The following is a 22,472-nucleotide window of genomic DNA, read 5'->3' on the forward strand; positions in this document are numbered from 1 at the left end:
TGTGTCATCCCCATGTCTGACTCACTGGCTTGGTGTCGTTCCTTTAAAGTATCATAAGGCCTTGGTTTCCACCTCTTCCATGTAGAGGTAGGCCACTTTTGGGGATACTGATGAACCCACGGCACATCCCCGTTTCTGTCTCCTCCCGGTCATACTAACACACACTCAAGCATCCACACACCAGCGCTGATTCAGATGTCACATCAGAAAACAATCACAGGTCATTACAGCAGGGTTACGGTTAGCAGAATTAATGTCATCTGCAGTGACAGGCTGCAGGTTGATGACTCGAGTTTAAAAAGTTAGCGTTTTGTGAGGTTATAAATGCACTCCTTCATTGTTTAAAGCCAGGTGATTCTCTGAAGTTAAATAATCCATCAAGCTGTCCATTATTTATCATTGGTAAAAAATAAAAAATAAAACAGCAAGTCCTCCTTGCTCCAGCAAGCAACATCCCATTCTTGCACAAGGCCTGAATTCAGTCGCATGTGTAGGATGAGCCCGGGACCATGATGTATGTAAAGCTACATCCTTGGCCCCTGTCTTATCCAGTAAAGCATTTTCTTTCTCAGTGGCGGATTGACAGCAAGCTTTCTCTTCATGTTGGAAAATCTGAAACAGATTAATTAGGCTATAACCATAAACTATGTAAGCAAAATATCACTCAGGTGCAATGTCCTGGAAATAGGGGAGGTGATGGTCTAGTGGTTAAGGTGTTGGGCTTGAGTCCAGAAGATCATGGGCTCAAATCCCCGCCTGACTGGAAAATCACTAAGGGCCCTTGGGCAAGGCCTTTAATCCCCTATTGCTCCCGATGTGTAGTGAGCGCCTTGTATGGCAGCACCCTGACATCGGGGTGAATGTGAGGCATGATTGTAAAGCGCTTTGAGCGTCTGATGCAGATGGAAAAGCGCTATATATAAATGCAGTCCATCATTGTACTAATGTACACAGTTCCAGCCAAATAAAAAAAAAAAAGAAGCAGCAGCTGATTGGTTATTTTCTGCCATTAGCCGCACTAGCAAAAGATTAATATTCAGCTTAGAAGAGACCCAGGTGATGACCAATGAGCATTCGGTTTTGGGCCATGTGGGCATCATTTAACTGTGGAAGTGACCGCGCTGTCACCATGGCTGCCAGCTGTGTGCCTGGGAACCCGAATAAATATGTCCCAGTCATACAGCTGAAAATGTGAATAGCAAATACACTTGCCACATTTTTGCTCCACCAGTCTCTGTCTTCCATGTAGGTTGACATATTATCTAGTTGAAATTAACACTGCAAATTGAATATTGTCACATTTCTTTTTTAGTGTTTGGAAGCATGGAGGCTTGGTGGTTAGCACTAGTGCCTCACAGCAAGAAGGTTGTGGGATCACTTCCCGCCTTTTGTGTGGCGTTTGCATGTTCTCCCCATGGCTGTGTGGGTTTTCTCCGCATGCTCTGCAACATAGCACCTCCTAACAAGACAAAATATTGACGAAGTGCCTGGTTGTTAATGTTTCATGTGCATTTTCAATGTCCAGTGTTAAAATACTGTTCTGATATGGATATCGAGCCAGTAAAATTAATTTACATTAAATTGTCTATGGAAAGTATTAAACTTAGTCTGACACCCACACATTCCGAAATAGTAGTGTTGAAAGTTACATGGATCCGATCTGTTCCAGCTGCAGGATGTCCTGCTGTGTTCTGCGGTTCATCAGTCCATTACGACATATATTCTAAATAATTCACTTTGAGACTATTCCAAATATGTTCTCCACCGTGCAGTGCAGACGAGAATACCTGCAGCTGTCAACGATTTCTGGTTCTATGCGTGAATGGTTTAATCAGCCAATAGTTCTGAATGCAAATGGTTCATCAGCTATGAAATTATTTTATTTTATTTTAGTATTGAAAGTTTAAACAGATCTGATATGTTTCAGCTTCCAAATTCTGCAGACATGAAGGCACAATATCACACAATCCAGACTGGGCACACAGACTGTATTAATTAATTCCACATGGTCCGCATAAATTAAATCCATTTTTGTATAGTACTGAATAAATTCAGCTTTGATTAAAATTCCAGGTGGTTACTTAATTCTCAGATTTTGCACACAGGCATGTTCTATTTCATTCCTCCTGACCGCCGGAGGGTGGTGCTTTAGCACCTGGATAACTATATGTGCGCAAGCACAGAGAGGTCGAGAATATATACCAACAAAGTCACGCCATTGGATGTGACCTGGGTGACGTCACTGGTTGTCTTTATATGCCAGACGCACCCAGCACTCGCTTCTTTTCTACATTCTCGCATTCTTAGAGGTTGAGAACACATTTAGCTGCGATTGCTGCTCTCGCTTATAGCCTTGCAACCCACCTTCGGTTGAAGCTACGTGCACTGCACACGTCCTCCAGAGGCTGCGAGACACGGCTTCACCGTTTTTTTTGTATTCTTTGACTGACGCCTGTCGTGAGTACACCTTCCTAAACGCCGGGTGCGTGCCTTCGCCGCTGCCCTGCTGGGTATTTTCCTCTGTGCACATTAGCTGTGTTGTTTCGGCGAAAGCTGGCTACTTGTTTAGTTGTGTCGCTAACCCCGTTAACTACGTGGTAGTGTGTGTATCAGAACCAGTATAGTGTACTGTGTTGGACTTGCCGTGAGTGTTTTCCACTCCTTGAAGTACTTCGTCTGCGCTGCCACCATTTTGCTAAGTTTAACAGCTCCGCTAGCAGCTAGTGTTGTCGTCGTTGCTGTAAGTGACTTAGCACTTGGGCGGTGAGTATTTCGGCTGTGTGCATCGTGTTATTACTGTGGCTGTGAGTGTTTCACGCTCCGTACCTTGCATTAAGTTTTATAGTGAGTGCTTCACGCTCTGGGCCTTGTATTAGCTTTTACGCTGGGAGTGCTTCACACTCCGTACCTCGTGTCAAGTCTGCAGCTGGAGTGCTTCACGCTCCGTGCTTCACGCTCCATGCCTCGTGACAAGTCTACGGCTGTGAGCGCTTCACGCTCTGTGCCTTGTGTTACTATTTACACTGCGTGTGATTCACGCTTTGTCTTTCTATCTGTAACCATCAGGGTTTGTGTTAGTCATCTGCACGCAGTTCACAATGTTGACAGGGCCTTTGTTGCATGGCTGTAGTACCTGTTTGGCTCCCTTGAGCCCAGATGAAGGACATATGTTTTGCCCCTTGTGTCTTGGGATCGGACACCTGAGGGAAGCCCTGACTGGCGATGCCTGCCTTAATTGTGCAAGCATGCCACTGGCAGAGAGATGTACTAGACTTGTGGCCTTGGAAAGTGGAATGTCTAGTGTGACTTTGGCCTCCAGCCCCAGGAAGGAACCAAAGCGCCGTAAACGCCCACATGCAGGAGCCCCTTCTGCTAAGAAGGTTACTTATGACCATGCTTTGGCTGAAAAGGTCGAAACATTGACTTCTGAGTTTGCTCAGATTAAGTCCTTACTTCTGAATCTACTGCCTAGGGATGCCGTGACAGTTCCTGTTGTCCCTAATGAGGCTGATCAGACTGATGTAGTTACATAGCAGGAGGAAGATGTCATGTCTATTGTTGCGACTGATTCCTTGTACATGACAAGTGATATAAACTGTGGAGGATCAGGATGAGAGGGGTCTCTCTCCAAGCCATTCGTTAGTGGGCTCTCACACCTCTGAGGCAGAGTCCCTGCGACAAACCGGACCTGGACTATCCTTTGTCAAGCAAGCTGTTTAGTTGGCTTTTTCCAGGCTTGGGGTCAACAATCCCCCTGTGGAAACCACCTCTTCAAGTGCCTTTTTCAAAGTCACTCAGAAGCCTGACTTCAACATTCCAGTTTCACAACGATATATCGAGGAGCTCCACCGATGCTGGGCAGACCCCAAATCACTGACCCATCTATTGCAGGACTGCAGAGCCCTTAGCTCTATGTGTGATTCAGCGCAGTATGGTCTGAACCATATGCCCGCCGTTGACAGCATTATTGCAAACCTGGTTGTGGATCCGGCTGATGCTGCTCGGCTGGATGCCCACTGCCCACGGCCTCAGTGTAGGGTCACTGATGACCTCCTCACCAAAAGCTATGACATAGCTGCTCGCATTGGTCGCCTAGGCAACTCACTGTCCCATTTAGCCCTTGCCCTCTCAGTCTTTGAGGGAGGCAGAGGTTGATGATGCTACTCAAAGTCTTAGTGATGCCTCACTCCAAACCTTTGCTTATATGTCCAGAGAGCTTGGCAGACTGATGTCAGCCCTTACCATCACTAGACGTCAGGTGTGGCTTGCGCAGTCCCCCCTGTCCGAATCCTGCAGAGGCACACTCCATTCACTGCCAGTTCTTCCAGGCCAAGTATTTGGACCTGCGGCCCAACAAACTTTGGAGCGTGCTGTTGAGGCTAGTAAATCTCAGCGACAGTTTGTTGACCTGCACCGGTCTTCCAGACCTCAGCCAGTCAGACGTGCTACAGCTTTTCACTCTACATCCAAGAACCCGCCTACTCCCAGAGCTGCACGTGGTTTTGCAGTTGAGGGCCATCTGTCCCAGCGGCCTGCCTTTCGGGAGCCTACGGGCAGACCTCCGAGAACTGAACGGTTTCACAGAGCTTCCAGTAATCACGCCCAGAGGTCCTCCGGGATGCGAGGCAGAGGTGGTTGGGTCTGACTGCCAACGTTTGGCCCCCAGGCGTTTTTCACGAAATCATTTCAGCCACTGGGAAGCTCAAGTTCAAGACCATGGGTCATTTCAACCTTGTTCAAGGGTTACAGAATTCAGTTCAGATGTCGTCCTCCAAAGTTCAATGGGGTGAGGATGACTTGTTTCTGACTCGGTGCAGTCTGCCACCCAAAACGGGAGATTTTGGAACTCCTGGAGAAGGGGGCCATAGAGCCAGTTCACAGTTCAGACCAGCTCAGGGGGTTCTATTCAATTTACTTCCTTGTTCCAAAGAAGGATGGCGGCTTTCGTCCTATCCTTGATCTCTGACATCTGAATCATTATCTCAAGGTGCTGCAGTTTCACATGCTCCGCACAGTAGACATCCTTCAAGCTATCACACCAGGAGTCTGGTTCACAAGTGTCGACTTAAAGGACGCCTATTTTCATGTGCCAGTGGCGCTTCATCACAGGCAGTTTCTCCGCTTTGCTTACGAGCGTCAGGCACACCAGTTCAGGGTACTTTTTTTCAGCCTCTCTCTCGCCCCTCGTACATTTACCAGATGTATGGCTGCAGCACTAGCCCCACTGCAAGCTCTTGGATTAAGAATCCTACTCTTCTTAGACGATTGGTTTGTCTGCCCTCCGACTCAGGAGCAGGCGCACAACGACACAGCTATTCTACTGAACCATGTCTCTCAGTTTGGACTCACAGTGAACTTTGCAACGAGTGAGAACCAAAAGTTAGTGTTGCCCTGTGCCTATTCTACTCAAATATTTACAAGAACTGCTGGAGAAAGGACTTTCTGTTGCTACCTTGAATGTTTATGTTTCTGCAATCTCTGCCCGGCACGTCTACGTTGATGGCCGGCCAGTGGGTTCACATTTGTTAGTGTGTCGTTTTTTGAAAGGTGCTCTACATTTGCAGCCTCCAAGGCTTACACGCGTACCTTCATGGGACCTTCCTCTAGTCCTGGAGGGTTTAAGCTTTTCCCCTTTCGAACCAGTTGAAAGTGCTGATCTTAAGTGGGTGTCAGTGAAGACTGCCTTTCTACTTGCACTATCTTCGGCTAAGTGGGTGGGAGAGCTCCATGCCCTGTCAGTCGCTGAGGACTGTTTGTGATGGAATTCTGACGGACCTGGGGTTACGCTGTGGCCTAATCCGTCCTTTTTACCCAAGAGAATTTCAACCTTTCATGTTAACCAGCCAGTTTCCTTGGCTGTGTATGCCCCGCATTTTGATCCAGGATTATCTGTTTCAGGTTCCCTGTGTCCTGTCCGAATGTTGAAGCAGTACATTAGTGTGACTGCTGGGATCCGGAAAACAGATGCCCTGTTTGTGTGTTACGATGATCACAAAAGAGGCTGTGCTGTCTCAAAGCAGCGACTCTCACATTGGTTCATGGATGCCATTTTACAAGTATACAGGTCCAGAGGTCTTAAGCCTCCTAAGGTTATGTGCCATTCCACCAGAGGGCGTCCTCCTCCTGGGCTGCACTGAGAGGTGTCCCTTTGAGTGATATTTGTGCTGCTGCTACGTGGGCTTTGTCCTGTACCTTCGCCCGCTATTACAGACTGAATGTGGCTGCTCCTCCTGCGGTGACTTCAGCGGTATTGTCTGCCTCCACTCCCCACTGCTGATGTGAGGTGAGTGTGACTCTTCGTGACCTTGTTGGTATTAAGTCATCCAGGTGCTAAACCACCGCCCTTTGGCGGTCAGGAGGAATGAAATGAGAGTTACGAATGTAACTATGGTTCTATGAATTCCAGATGACTGCCAGAGTTGCTTGTCACTCAGAGTCTTGCGAGTTCATTCCGAAAAGAAACGAGCGCTGGGTGCGTCTGGCATATAAAGACAACCAGTGACGTCACCCATGTCACATCCAGTGGCATGACTTTGTTGGTATAGATTCTCGACCTCTCTGTGCTTGTGCACATGTAGTTATCCAGGTGCTAAAGCACCGCCCTGTGGCGGTCATCCGGAATTCATAGAACCGTAGTTTCATTCGTAACTCTCGATTTACACCAGTTTATCGCCCAAAAGTCACAGAAAAAGTAACACTAATAACCAAAACTAACTAACTGTAATTAGGATGGTTAAATGCAGAGGAAAGATTTTGTTGTATGAATGTACAATGACAACAAAGGAAATCAGTATTATTATTAAAGTTCCTTCACCTCCACATTCTGACGGTGTTCATCAAGTCAAGCAGCAGCCTTCAGTTCAGTTTAATATTATTTGCCATTGTTTCTGAAGTATAGGTTGTAGATTTTTTGTTTTTTTTTACTTTACACTCCATTGCAACTTGTAATCTCAACTATCACGCGTTTATGAATACTTTGTTGGGCTTTTCCATTAATCCACACACCAAAGTAAACTGTAATAAAGGTTCACGACAACAATGCACAAAAACCCCAAAAATTAAACAGATTATAAATAAATACATTTTTAAAAAATCTAATGGACTCTTTTTTATTGTAATTTCAACAGTGTGGATCCGTATGTTAAGTAACAGCGCAGCTGTGGTGTGCACGAGTTCCCGTCCATTGTTAAACTCACCCACGGGAAATGCAGTGTTAAAAATTAAGTTCCATATACAGAAAGAAGTACGACTTATATGCATTTCTCTTCTTTAAGAGACAGTTTTTGTTGTTGCTTTTTTTTTACATATGCAAATTATAGTCCAGACAATTGGGAATACAGTGCTGACTCACAAGATAAGGCACACCAAGGTACTACCAGCCTCTGACTCCAGTGTGCTGGTGGCCACAGTTGCTTCTTTATTGGTGTATTATTTATTTGAAAGAGTTGTTCTCTCTGACCAATGACTGTTTCTTGTTGTAGTATGTTAGCACTCCAACAAAGGGATTGTTGATCCTCAGACCCAGAAACCTCCGCAGTCCAGGATGTAAGAGCTCCAAGAAAAGCTTGGTATGCCTGTCATTATCAGTACTACAGTAATTGCTGTTTTGTGTGAAAACCAGGCAGTAGATGTAATCTCTGTGTTTCTTACAGATATCAGAAATGAGCCGAGAGCAGCAACCTGTTCCCAAAAACTGTATCTATCCTGCCCTGGTGGGCTGTTTTGCGCCTGTGGAAGCTGTACTGCCTCAGATCACTTCCAACATGTGGTGAGCACTACAGAGTCCTGATAGGAACTCTATCTCCAAAGTATTGAAACAGCAAGGCACAGACATGTGAGAATTGCGCATTTTCGCGTATTCACGCATTTTTAAATTTCTGCCAGTGTTTTGCGTGAGATAAAAATCAGTGTTTTTAAGGCACATGTTAGATGTTGTAATTTTTTGCTGCTGTCTCATACAATACTACCGTAAATGGACACAAATTGTTGTAAAGCTGTCAAGAAAAAAAAAAAAAACTTGTAATGGCGTCAAACCACAGCCAAACAAAATGAGTCAAAATCTGTGGAAAGACAATAGAAAGGGGACAGAACTGCTTATTTGGATGCAGGAACATTGACAGAGAAGCAGGCATCAGATACTCGTTGGACTGGATGTTGTGTGGGATCCACACAACTGCTCTCTGCTTCTTTCTTCAGTAAGTTAGTGTTTAAAGGACATGTCAGATGTTACTTAATGTCGCAGTTAGCAACACAGCATCAAAGTATTCATGAAAGTAAGTCTATCCGTGCACGTGGTAATAATTAGAGGTCGCCGATGTATTTTATTGATCACTGTTAGTGACTGAGAAACCAAAGCATTTTGAACCACTGAATCAATATGAAGCAATTGTGTTGAAATGGTTGTTTCAATGCATTTAATACGATACATATGGCACCATCTGCTGGCCAATCTTTAATATAGCACTTGCATGGAATAATAAAACAGTCAGGCAGTTATGTATGTTTAATAAGAAAAGGTTCTATGTGGATCTTGACATTTTTTACTATTTTCATTTGAAGACATTATAATATACTTGTTATAATGTGATTGAGCCATCATAAAATACTGTATGTAATAAAGATATAAAGTCAAATGCTTGTACAATGACCATAGCTATACAAAATGAAGGGGATTTGGGGGCTTCAAAAGGTTTTTATTTAAAAACAAGATAATTTCAGTGGTGATAGGCTTGAGTTTGTTCCTTTTCTTTGTTACTGCTTTCCAGTTTTGGAGAAGACCCTCTCACACGGCACAAAAATTGATGGCATATGAAGACAGATTTTGTCCAGCTTATAAAGAGTTGGATAAACAGTTGCCTCCATCATCCTTATCTCTCCTTGCAGATAATGCTTCTGGGGAGCGTTAGCATGGCTAAAACGCTTCAGCTTCTGGGGAATTTCATACCCCAGACCTCCTGACCACGGCCCTCTTGGCCCCCACCCATTTTAAGCATTTTTCTTTATTTGCCTCTCACATGCCTGAAGAAATGAACATGTTTTTAATTGAAGATCAATACTTGTACTCAAGTCCATATAACAAAGTCAGACAGGTGAGATTGAGATGGTTTAGATGTGCAGAGGAGGGACTCAGAATATATAGGGAGAAGGATGCTGAGGGTTGAGGAGAAGCTGGAAGTCAAAGAGGAGATTTATGGATGTACTGAGGAAGGACATGCAGGTGGTTGGAGAGACAGAGGAAGTTACGGAGGACAGGGAGAGATGGAGATGGTTGATCTGCACTGGCGACCCCTAATGGGAGCAGCCAAAATTGAGAGAGGAACCATAAGTAAATCAGTTTATTTATGTTGCACTGAATCATACACACACATAAGCCATCTCAAAGTACTACACACCAACAAAGTTGGAACCTTCTCCAGCTCCTGAGCTGGCATAAGTGATGAAGGAAAACTCCCACTTTGTTTTTTGATTGCAAGAAGAAATGTGAAGCAGTCCAGACTCAGTGAGGTGAACATCTGCTTTTTTCAAACTAACAAATAAAACAGTTGAACAGAGAAACCAAAATGTTGCAGCGAAATAACCACAAACAGTCCAACAGTTAGTAGGCGGGTTTGTGTAGGTACTCAGTCATCCAGACAATAAGAAGCTTCCTAAAGTTTAGTTGAGCCAACTGGACGTCTTTTTTATCTGGTAAATGTTTTACCCCTCATTCAAGTAGGTTTGCCAATCTGGGATAATACTGGTTCAGGAACACCCAGATATACTCCTCCACCATGGGGTCCTGCATTGTTGGCTGCAAAGGGTCGTAAGCATGAACAGTGGCTGTGGTTTTGCTGAAGGTCGTCAGAATCATTTCCATCCTCATAAGGTCATTAGGTTGATGTCCATTTGGGGAGAGTCAAGTAGGGCTGCCACAAGCGACTATTTTGATAGTCGACTCGTCAACATTTTCCAAGATGGCGCCTGTGACTGGCGTGGCCGTCGCTCGGCTCCTGTTGTGTTGGTTACTAATGGCCACTTTTACAACATTTGTTATTTTAGCAGCCCGACTAGCAGATGGAGGTGTCTTGGCTTTACGGACTCACGATCGGGACTCTTTGTTTCATATCAAGGAGACAATGGAGAGCCTATTTGCTTCACGAGACAGGTTCAACCAGGCGTTTCCTCCGCCCCTAACTATCGGCTCCGACTCATCTGATTATCCACTGCTGTTGAGGGCGCCGTGTAAGATCCGCAGGAGACTGAGGAAAAAAGGCTTTTTGGATAAGAGGAGAAGAGGCTCGCGGGCTGGTGTCCAGGTGAAGAGAAGGCGTGCAGCGGCGCGTTTGGGCGCCAGCACCGGTGGCCAAGGACGGGCTTGCTTCCTCTACCACATTCCTCTCTTTGATGTGTGCGATGGCACATCTGCATCGACACCTGTTCTGTTAGGTACGGGTGTTCTAGACTTTTCTCAGCGCTGGTATCCTAGTGGCGTAGTTCCATCGCTACTGTGCACTTCCGTGTTTACGCCTCCGCCTGCACGGATCAGCTGGAGTCCACGTGACCACTGTCTTCGTCCTATCCCATTGCGAGCCTCAGACAGCGCCTACATGACGTCGTCCACCTTGCACCTTGGTTTATTGAACGTGCGTTCAATCGCCAATAAATCATGTTCCCTGAATGATCTTATATCAACGGAAATGTTGGACTTAATGTGCCTTTCGGAGACTTGGCAGAGAGAAGAGGAATTTCTTCATTTAAATGAGCTCTGCCCTGCTGGGTTCTGTGTTCTTGGGCAGCCCCACCCCTGTCGCCGTGGTGGGGGCCTTGCCATCGTTTATAAAGAGGATTGTGTGTGTAAAGGGGTACAGTCACAGGATGTTCCCTCCTTTGAATCACAGTTGGTCAAGGTGGGTTTCTCAAACCCATTTTTCTGTGTTGGTTTACCGCCCCCCAGGCCCTGCTACTGCCTTTCTTAAGGATTTTAGTGACTTTTTATCCTCTATTATAACGTTGGAATCTTTTTAATTCTTGGAGATTTTAACCTTCATGTTGATGACAAGTTATCTTGCTCTGCTATGGAGCTTTTATCGTTGACTGAAGCTTTTAATTTTGTGCAACATGTTTCTGAGCCCACTCACCAAAAGGGTCACATTTTAGATTTAGTTTTTACACTTGGCCTAGACATTTTAAATATGTCTATAAAAGATGTCCACTTGAGCGACCATAGTCTTGTTTCGTTTGACCTGCATTCCAGCTCTGATCAGAAGCCCTTAGAAGTTATCTCTCGGAGGCGTATCATCACTGCTGAAACTGCAGAAAGATTTTCTTCTATGTTTAATCCTTGTTTGTTCACTGATTTTCTTGATATGGACAATTTTATCCAGTGTTTTAACCAACACTGTGATACTATTCTTGATCAGTTGGCTCCTGTTAAATACGTGTCTTTATAGAAAAATGAGTGCCCTTGGATAAATGAAGAGCTCTTAAGTCTTAAGAGACTGTGTTGAAGGACTGAACGCCTGTGGAAATCCTCTAAACTTGAGGTTCACAGGCTTCATCTCAGGGAGCTGGTTCTATCATATAACAAAATGGCTGAGAGTGCCCACTCTGTCTACATACATCAGCTGGTGTCTGTGAATAAGAATAATCCCAGAGTGTTGTTTGATACAATCAACTCTCTTGTATGTCCTGCTGCTTCAGTTACTCCTGTGTTTTCTGAAGCTGACAGCAATGCTTTTTTGAATTTTTTCACTGACAAAATCAAGTTGATTTTGAGTTAAGGATAAAATTCCACCCTCCCTGTGTGGTACTTCTACTGTTATTGAGCCTGTCCCCAGCATTTGGTCTTCATTTAGGGCTGTGACACTTGCTGATATTTCGGCATTGGTGAGCAAGATGAAACCTTCCTCTTGCTCATTGGACATCCTTCCCTACAGGCTCTGTATTAAAGTATTTGAGGTAATTGGTCCGTGCATTACTAGAATGGTAAATCTTTCTTTGTCCACCGGTTTGTTTCCCAGTGCTTTTAAGCATGCCATAGTGCTGCCTCTACTGAAAAAACAAGGTTTAAATCAAATGGAGCTAAGTAGATTTAGACCTATTTCTAAGCTCCAATTCCTGTCTAAGATCCTTGAGAGGGTGGTTTCAGACCAACTGGCACTCTTCCTGGATCAGAATAACATTGATGACAGGTTTCAGTCCGGTTTTCGTAGACAACACTCTACGGAAACGGCTCTTTTGAAAGTGTCCAGCGACATTATGATGTCTGCTGATGCTGGGAAATCCACCGTGTTGGTTCTTTTGGATTTGTCCTCTGCCTTTGATACTGTTGACCATCAGGTCCTGCTGAATAGACTGAGGGATCATGTCGGACTGTCGGGGTCAGTTCTTTGGTGGTTTTTTCATATCTGTCTGGGCGCAGCTTTAGCATTTTTGCTAACCAGATAAGGTCAGAGTCTGCGGACCTGTTATGTGGAGTCCCTCAGGGTTCTGTATTGGGCCCCATTTTGTTTTTATTGTACTTGATCCCTTTAGGTAGGATTATTCAAAGATTTACTGATGTCTCTTACCAGTTATTTGCGGATGACATCCAGCTTTACTACTCCTTTAAGCCATCTGAGATTAAGAGGCTTGATTCCCTCCTCCATTGTTTGGCGGAAATTAAACAATGGCTAACAAATAACTTTCTTCAGCTTAACGCAGATAAAACAGAGACATTGGTTATTGCCCCTGATGCCCATATTCCAGGTATTCAGCAGTACTTGGGAGACCTGGGCCAGTCTGCTAAATCATGTCTTCGAAACCTGAGTGTCATTTTTGACAAAGACATGTCGTTGGTACAGCATTGTAAACAGCTGACAAGGAATTGCTTCTTTCAATTAAGAAACATCTCTAAGCTCAGGAAAATGGTGTCTCAAAATGATTTAGAGCTTATTATTCATGCTTTTGTGTCAACACGTTTAGACTATTGTAACAGTTTGTTTTCATGTCTAAACAAGAAGGAGTTGCGTCGACTGCAGTTGGTACAGAACTCTGCAGCAAGAATTCTGACACAAGCTAACAGAAGGACTCATATTTCCCCAATTTTAAAGGAGCTTCATTGGCTGCCAGTGTCCTTCAGAATCAATTTTAAAATTTTGGTTTTAACTTTTAGAGCTCTACATGGCCAGGCGCCTCCCTATATCTGTCACCTCATCCAGCCTTATGCCCCTGCCAGGGCTTTGAGGTCTGTGGACCAAAATCTGTTGATGGTTCCTCGCACCCATTTTGCAACCAGAGGAGAGCGATCCTTCCAGGCTGTTGCTCCCAGGCTTTGGAATGGTCTCCCGCTCTCTCTGCGCTCACTGGACTCTGTCGATACTTTTCAAAGCCAACTTAAGACTTTCTTTTTTACTCAAGCGTTTGCTTAGCTTTTAGGCTGCTCTGTGATCCTATGTTATGTTTTATGTTTTTATGTCTCGACCATTGTCTGATGTTTTGTGTGGTGTACTCTGCTTTTATGTTGTGAAGCACCTTGTGGCTCTTGTCTGTGAAAGGTGCTATATAAATAAAATTTACTTACTTACTTATTTTTGCGATTAGTCGACTAGTCGGATCATACATAATTTCCTAAATTAAGGCCTGCAGCATTTTCCGAGAAACATCAGGGGATGAAAACATGAACATTTCCAAATCAGTGACTATTTCTTAGACTTCATTCACATCAATCATTCAGAAATACAAACAGTGTGGTACTTTATAGTAAATCTGTGTCAGGTAGGCAGTTGTCAAAAACTAAATGTCCATGCTGGAAGGAGAGAAGTGAGGGAAGACACAACTCTGGAAGAACGTTTGGCTTCTGTGAATGGAGAAACTGGGAATAGTGCAACATTTTTATTTTTATCTTCATTTTACATATAGTCCCAACTTTTTCTGATTTGTGGTTGTTTCTGTTGCATTTCTGAAATTGCAGAACTGCTATAAAGAAAAGTGTGAACATGTTATTGTGTTTTAAAACTTTGTGGAGCAAATGCAAAAACCAAACTCTTATAAAGAAGGAAAAGGTACACAGACATGTGCAGGCAAACTTTGATATAAACTGAACAGAACAATGCAGGCTGATTTGACTCCCCATATTTTTTGTATAAATAAATCAGAATAAAATAAGATAAAATGTTTTAAATTAATAAAACATATCGCTACAGCTTATAATAAGTTTGAAAAATAACAAAAATCAGAAGCTTGTATTTTTATTCTGACTCCGGTTCATTTAGTGTGATGAAGTCATTTTTAAAAGTCATTTTTCTCCTCATCAGTCACGTTTTGTGCTTGAACACTACATTAATCTTAAGACTGAACAAATAAATACCTTTAGAAAATAACAGCTGTTAAAGTTCAGAGTTCTCACCTGCTTTTTGTGATCTGTGCCTCTGAACATCACTGCACAGCTTCATCACAGTAGGGTTTTTACCCGTGCATGCGTAATTTTTGCTCCGTTCATTTATTTATTCTCATTTTTAAGGATATTTGAACGTGTATTTCATCTCATGATCTCATGAATTCAGTATACGATGCGCACATGGTGTGAACAGGACGGTGCCATCAGAACCGCACAAATAGAGAAAGTGGAAAGAGAAGTAAAGGCAGCTCCACTGTTTTTTTGTTTTTTTGTTTTGTTTTTTTTACATGTTCACTCGGGTTAAAATCCTCTCTCTGCTCCGCGCTCGCTGTCTCACGTGCACTGATGTTTCTCAGCAGAATCTAACATGTCGTGCCTCCATTCAGGAATCTTCCTCCCTCCCTCGCAGTCTACAGTCAGTTGACTACACGCGCACGCACACACACACGCACACACACCGACAGCTCCTTCGGTAAACTGCGCATTTTAAATGGCTTTGAACAAGACGGCCATTGTTTTAATCGGGCGTTTTATCCAAATTTGAACGTCCAAATGACGGCGGGAAAAACAAAGACTTAAATAAAATAAACAACTCGTCGAGTACTAAATTAGTTGTCAACGGTTTCATTAGTCGATGTAGTCATGACTAGTTGTGGCAGCCCTAGAGTCAAGTGATTCTAATTTTTCTGGGAAGGGATGAAAGGCTAACATCGTAAGTTGTGGAAAGGTGACGTACTAGACCTCTGCTGCTGTGAGGGAAGGCCTTTCAGTTCTGATATGGCTGGCTTCCTTTACCCCTCTCTTAAACAATCTATAGTCCCGTTACAAAATGTGAACATTGTCGTCTTCAGAGGAGTGCCCTTTGTCCTTAAGGTATAGGAACACAGCTGAGTCTTGACCAAAAGTAATGCATCTCCTATGTTGGGTTTTCCATTTATGTAAAGCCTATTTGGTTTCTCCACTGTAGAGGTCCGAGCAGTCCTCACTGCACTGGACAGCTTACACCACAGTAAGCCATTATCTTTAACTAGTAATGAGTTCATGACTTTCTTTGCTAACAAAATTTTAATTATTAGAGAAAAAATTACTCATAACCATCCCAAAGACGTATCGTTATCTTTGGCTGCTTTCAGTGATGCCGGTATTTGGTTAGACTCTTTCTCTCCGATTGTTCTGTCTGAGTTATTTTCATTAGTTACTTCATCCAAACCATCAACATGTTTATTAGACCCCATTCCTACCAGGCTGCTCAAGGAAGCCCTACCATTATTTAATGCTTCGATCTTAAATATGATCAATCTATCTTTGTTAGTTGGCTATGTACCACAGGCTTTTAAGGTGGCAGTAATTAAACCATTACTTAAAAAGCCATCACTTGACCCAGCTATCTTAGCTAATTATAGGCCAATCTCCAACCTTCCTTTTCTCTCAAAAATTCTTGAAAGGGTAGTTGAAAAACAGCTAACTGATCATCTGCAGAGGAATGGTCTATTTGAAGAGTTTCAGTCAGGTTTTAGAATTCATCATAGTACAGAAACAGCATTAGTGAAGGTTACAAATGATCTTCTTATGGCCTCGGACAGTGGACTCATCTCTGTGCTTGTTCTGTTAGACCTCAGTGCTGCTTTTGATACTGTTGACCATAAAATTTTATTACAGAGATTAGAGCATGCCATAGGTATTAAAGGCACTGCGCTGCGGTGGTTTGAATCATATTTGTCTAATAGATTACAATTTGTTCATGTAAATGGGGAATCTTCTTCACAGACTAAAGTTAATTATGGAGTTCCACAAGGTTCTGTGCTAGGACCAATTTTATTCACTTTATATATGCTTCCCTTAGGCAGTATTATTAGACGGTATTGCTTAAATTTTCATTGTTACGCAGATGATACCCAGCTTTATCTATCCATGAAGCCAGAGGACACACACCAATTAGCTAAACTGCAGGATTGTCTTACAGACATAAAGACATGGATGACCTCTAATTTCCTGCTTTTAAACTCAGATAAAACTGAAGTTATTGTACTTGGCCCCACAAATCTTAGAAACATGGTGTCTAACCAGATCCTTACTCTGGATGGCATTACCCTGACCTCTAGTAATACTGTGAGAAATCTTGGAGTCATTTTTGATCAGGATATGTCATTCAAAGCGCATATTAAACAAATATGTAGGACTGCTTTTTTGCATTTACGCAATATCTCTAAAATCAGAAAGGTCTTGTCTCAGAGTGATGCTGAAAAACTAATTCATGCATTTATTTTCTCTAGGCTGGACTATTGTAATTCATTATTATCAGGTTGTCCTAAAAGTTCCCTAAAAAGCCTTCAGTTAATTCAAAATGCTGCAGCTAGAGTGCTGACGGGGACTAGAAGGAGAGAGCATATCTCACCCATATTGGCCTCTCTTCATTGGCTTCCTGTTAATTCTAGAATAGAATTTAAAATTCTTCTTCTTACTTATAAGGTTTTGAATAATCAGGTCCCATCTTATCTTAGGGACCTCGTAGTACCATATCACCCCAATAGAGCGCTTCGCTCTCAGACTGCAGGCTTACTTGTAGTTCCTAGGGTTTGTAAGAGTAGAATGGGAGGCAGAGCCTTCAGCTTTCAGGCTCCTCTCCTGTGGAACCAGCTCCCAATTCAGATCAGGGAGACAGACACCCTCTCTACTTTTAAGATTAGGCTTAAAACTTTCCTTTTTGCTAAAGCTTATAGTTAGGGCTGGATCAGGTGACCCTGAACCATCCCTTAGTTATGCTGCTATAGACGTAGACTGCTGGGGGGTTCCCATGATGCACTGTTTCTTTCTCTTTTTGCTCTGTATGCACCACTCTGCATTTAATCATTAGTGATTGATCTCTGCTCTCTTCCACAGCATGTCTTTTTCCTGGTTCTCTCCCTCAGCCCCAACCAGTCCCAGCAGAAGACTGCCCCTCCCTGAGCCTGGTTCTGCTGGAGGTTTCTTCCTGTTAAAAGGGAGTTTTTCCTTCCCACTGTAGCCAAGTGCTTGCTCACAGGGGGTCGTTTTGACCGTTGGGGTTTTACATCATTATTGTATGGCCTTGCCTTACAATATAAAGCGCCTTGGGGCAACTGTTTGTTGTGATTTGGCGCTATATAAAAAAAAAAATTGATTGATTGATTGATTGATGGGTCATCTTCTGCAGTGGAACTGGATCTTTAGAATAGAATAGTCTTTATTGTCATTGTACAGTGGGGAGGGTTCAACGAAATTGAGGGGGGTGCTCCAGCAGACCACAAAAAAAGACATCTTATACACCAGAAAGGATGGAGTGGTCTCTGTCTCAGTGTGGTGATGGTCATAAAGAAAACAGGAACGTTGTATATCCTTAAAATCATTTTTGCGAGATTCGTACGGGTGCTTGAAAATTATTGAAATTGTGATGTCATAGGTAATTCATTATTTACTTTCTGTCATGGTCATCTTGTGAAATACGACGTCTCTTAGAAAAGTGTCCGACCTTTTTATTTTTTCAAAAGCTATATGGATTTGAATCGTGCGCTTGCATCAGCCAAGCTTGAACCTTCGTGCGCATGCGTGAGTTTTTTCGCGGCTGTCGGTTGCGTCATTCGCCTGTGGGCAGGCTTTGAGTGAGCACTGGTCCAGCCTCCTCGTCGGATTTTCATTGTCAGGGAAATGGCTGCGCGACTGCCACTTTGCTCCATGAAAATGTTTTCAGAAACTGTGTGAGACAGCCAGGTGGAAACCATTCGGAAAATTCAGATGGCTTTTGGTGAAGATTCTATCGGCGTCACACAGATTAAGGACCATTACAACCGGATTAAAGACGGCCCACAGCGGCTGAGGGCGCGCCGTGCTCAGAGCGGCCATCGACAGGCTGAAACGACCAGATCATTTCCAAAGTGAAGGCTGTGTTGACCGGGACGTCGTGTGACTACCAGAGAAATCGCAGAAAATGTAGACATCAGCACTTTTGCTGCACATTCCACTGTTACAGGAGATTTTGTAATGAAAGACGTGCGGAGGAATTCACGCGTTGGGATGGAGCCGCTCATGGCGCACAACAAAAAACACCTCCGTGTTGGAAACCATTCGGAAGATTCAGACGGCTTTCGGTGGCTTTTCAGTCGAGTGAGTATCCGAGAAATTGTGTAACAGCTGGGCATGCCACAACTTGTCCTGTGAGACTTCCAACACGGACGTGCTTTTTGTTGTGCGCCATGAGCAGCTCCATCCTGACGCGCAAATTCCTCCACGTCTTTCATTACAAAATCTCCTGTAACAGTGGAATGTGCCGCAAAAGTGCTGATGTCCACATTTTCTGCGTCTTCTCTAGTAGTCACACGACGTCCCGGATCAACACAGCCTTCACTTTGGAAATGATCTGGTCGTTTTAGCCTGTCGATGGCTGCTCGAAGCGCGGCGCGCCCTCCGCCGCTGTGGGCCGTCTTTAATCCGGTTGTAAATCTCCTTAATCTGTGTGACACCGATAGAATCTTCACCGAAAGCCATCTGAATTTTCCGAAAGGTTTCCACCTGGCTGTCTCACACAGTTTCTGAAAAATTTTCATGGAGCGAAGCGGCAGTCGCTCAGCCATTTCCCTGACAATGAAAATCCGACAAGGGGGGTGGACCAGTGCTCACTCAAAGCCTGCCCACAGGCAAATGACGCAACCGACAGGCGTGAAAAAACTCACGCATGTGCACGAAGGTTCAAGCTTGGCTGATGCAAGCGCACATGATTCAAATCCATATAGTTTTTAAAAAAAATAAAAAGGTCGGAAACTTTTCTAACAGACCTCGTATATAAAACCCTAGGGTTATGGTTAAATGGTAAATGGACTGCATTTATTATAGCCCTTTCCATCTGCATCATACGCTCAAAGCGCTTTACAATTATGCTTCACATTCACCCCAATGTCAGGGTGCTGCCATACAAGGTGCTCACTACACACCGGAAGCAACTAGGGGATTAAAGGCCTTGCCCAAGGGCCGTTGGTGATTTTCCGGTCAGGCAGGGAGGTTAGGGTTAGAGTGCATAAAAACAGAACCTCTGGCCCGTTGTTCATTTGGGGTTTGTGATCGCCTTTGATTTCACTCAGAAGCCTCTGCAGTGCTTAAACTCAAAAAGGACGTATCATTAGCCAACAGTGTGCAGAGTTTATACTAAACGTTAGCAGTTAGCTGTAACTTCCACTATTTTTTTTTTGTGGTTTATTATTATAAAAACTAACTTCAGTTAGCCGTTATCAAAGCTAGCTTTTTGGTTAGCTGTGCCCACCACTGCCAACCGTATTAAAAACGCTGGCTTACGTCTAATAGGTTATGGGCAAGTTTTGTATAAGTTAAGAGCACATTGTAACTCACTGATATACATTGTAATACACAGAGTAAAACTTTTGTGCATGCACAAAAGTATTCATTCAACGTATGCCAGCGTATGACTCATACATTTTGCATACATGGGCCATAAGTTGTACGTAAGTTATGTGATTGTTGACACACATTTTTTGCAAGTTACTTATAAGTCAGAATGCATCCATTGATTGGTTGAAAGTCCTCATGTGAACCGTTCAGACTTTCAGATACTAAAACCATTCACATACGGAGTAAATATAAAGTCTTAATCTGACCTGTTTGTTTCAGTTGAATTCATCATCACAGCCAAACGACGAAAGTGACTGAGACGAAAACTTACACACATAAAGCCTCTTGATTTTGGAAAATGACATCTGACAATACTTTAGTTCCTTGTTGTGTCTGAAAAAATGTAGTGTTTTTAAAGACGTCCCTCTGTGTTTTGTTTCTCAGCCTGAACCAGAGAATGCCGGCTCTTTGTGCTGCAATAAGAAAATTAACTTATTTAAAAAGTTGAGAGTCACAGCCCTCATTTGGTTGATGTGTGGAAGTCAGAGATCAGCTAATTGCAGTGCTTGAGAAGCTAAGTGAGGAATCAGAATGTCTGGGTTTGTGATTGTCCTATTTCAGACTAAGAGCCAGGCTTTCATTAACTTCCTGGACTCAGCCATCATGAGTGTAACTTGTGAAACTTGTCAGCACATTCACCAATCTCATCATTGATGTTGATACCTCTTGGTCCTCGGCCTTTGAAATCCAGAGAGGTCTAGGAAGATCTTGGTCTGAGTATTGCAGGTCCATTAAATGAGGCAGGATCAGTACTGAGTGCCTGATACTGGCGCTAGTAGGTTGATAATTCTGTCATCTTTTAATTCCAAACCCAAATGTTTGTCGTGTGTAGCAGAAATAAATGTTGACTTCGATGTTCCAAGTGCTTTTGGAAAGTACTATATGCAAAGAGACATTTGAAAAAAATCTATATTGAGGGGAAAGTTTTTGTTTCTGTTGTTTTCTGGTTCTATGGTTGTCATAATTAATGAGTTTAGGTTTGTCTTTGTTCTTTTTTCTCTTAGGTCTCGAGGTTTTGGACAGCTTGTACGTGCCAGAAACATCAAAACAGTGGGTGACCTCAGTTCTTTAACTCCAAGTGAAATTAAGACTCTGCCTATTCGATCTCCAAAGCTTTCCAATGTCAAGAAGGCCCTTAAAACCTATGAACAGCAGGTACGCCACTGCAGATGAATGTTTCTTATTGGTTGTAGTCAACACCTGTTTTCAGTTGTCGAGCTTCAAGCTGCACATCAAAGCAGTTTGTTAGACATGAAAGCAGTGATTTCTTCCTCTTTTTTTAAATTAATCCAATGTCTTTTAAAACAACCCTGTTTGACGCTCATTCTTGTGGGACATCACCTGAATACTGCACACGGACATTTCTCCTGGAAATGAATATGTTCACAGCTCAGCCACTTGGTGCACAACCCAGTACATTCTGAGTGCCAGTCCCAAGCCCAGGTAAATGTTTCCAATCTGAATGTGCAGATCAGCAGCGGTCCAGACAGATCCAGAGCCTGCATCATCTGTCCCTCTGGTGGTTTAGTACTTGTTGGATATATTTTCTGCACCATTGGTGACGTCTGACCTCTGTTAAGTCTTGTGTGATCTTCTGTTCAATCAATCAATTTTTTTATATAGCGCCAAATCACAACAAACAGTTGCCCCAAGGCGCTTTATATTGTAAGGCAAGGCCATACAATAATTATGTAAAACCCCAACGGTCAAAACGACCCCCTGTGAGCAAGCACTTGGCTACAGTGGGAAGGAAAAACTCCCTTTTAACAGGAAGAAACCTCCAGCAGAACCAGGCTCAGGGAGGGGCAGTCTTCTGCTGGGACTGGTTGGGGCTGAGGGAGAGAACCAGGAAAAAGACCTGCTGTGGAGGGGAGCAGAGATCAATCACTAATGATTAAATGCAGAGTGGTGCATACAGAGCAAAAAGAGAAAGAAACAGTGCATCATGGGAACCCCCCCCAGCAGTCTACGTCTATAGCAGCATAACTAAGGGATGGTTCAGGGTCACCTGATCCAGCCCTAACTATAAGCTTTAGCAAAAAGGAAAGTTTTAAGCCTAATCTTAAAAGTAGAGAGGGTGTCTGTCTCCCTGATCTGAATTGGGAGCTGGTTCCACAGGAGAGGAGCCTGAAAGCTGAAGGCTCTGCCTCCCATTCTACTCTTACAAACCCTAGGAACTACAAGTAAGCCTGCAGTCTGAGAGCGAAGCGCTCTATTGGGGTGATATGGTACTACAAGGTCCCTAAGATAAGATGGGACCTGATTATTCAAAACCTTATAAGTAAGAAGAAGAATTTTAAATTCTATTCTAGAATTAACAGGAAGCCAATGAAGAGAGGCCAATATGGGTGAGATATGCTCTCTCCTTCTAGTCCCCATCAGTACTCTAGCTGCAGCATTTTGAATTAACTGAAGGCTTTTTAGGGAACTTTTAGGACAACCTGATAATAATGAATTACAATAGTCCAGCCTAGAGGAAATAAATGCATGAATTAGTTTTTCAGCATCACTCTGAGACAAGACCTTTCTGATTTTAGAGATATTGCGTAAATGCAAAAAAGCAGTCCTACATATTTGTTTAATATGCGCTTTGAATGACATATCCTGATCAAAAATGACTCCAAGATTTCTCACAGTATTACTAGAGGTCAGGGTAATGCCATCCAGAGTAAGGATCTGGTTAGACACCATGTTTCTAAGA

At 43.3% G+C, this 22,472-nt stretch overlaps 1 protein-coding gene and 1 long non-coding RNA gene across 2 annotated transcripts in view; one reads left to right on the top strand and one right to left on the bottom strand.

Annotated features, from left to right (window-relative positions):
• Positions 1-22,472, top strand: part of rif1 (replication timing regulatory factor 1) — a 246,301-nt gene that overhangs the window by 221,215 nt on the left and 2,614 nt on the right. Inside the window, exons 31-33 of the mRNA XM_034185865.1 lie at positions 7,482-7,568; positions 7,653-7,768; positions 20,776-20,926. Coding sequence (XP_034041756.1) covers positions 7,482-7,568; positions 7,653-7,768; positions 20,776-20,926 — 354 coding nt within the window. The remainder of the gene's footprint in view (positions 1-7,481; positions 7,569-7,652; positions 7,769-20,775; positions 20,927-22,472) is intronic.
• On the bottom strand, positions 1,416-22,470 carry LOC117524135. Its single transcript, XR_004564723.1, has 3 exons — positions 22,460-22,470; positions 12,663-12,671; positions 1,416-2,055 (listed from the first exon to the last, which is right to left on the bottom strand). It is a non-coding gene; the product is annotated as an uncharacterized LOC117524135 (long non-coding RNA).

The sequence above is a fragment of the Thalassophryne amazonica genome, chromosome 14 (assembly GCF_902500255.1).
Source record: "Thalassophryne amazonica chromosome 14, fThaAma1.1, whole genome shotgun sequence".
Taxonomy (NCBI): domain Eukaryota; kingdom Metazoa; phylum Chordata; class Actinopteri; order Batrachoidiformes; family Batrachoididae; genus Thalassophryne; species Thalassophryne amazonica.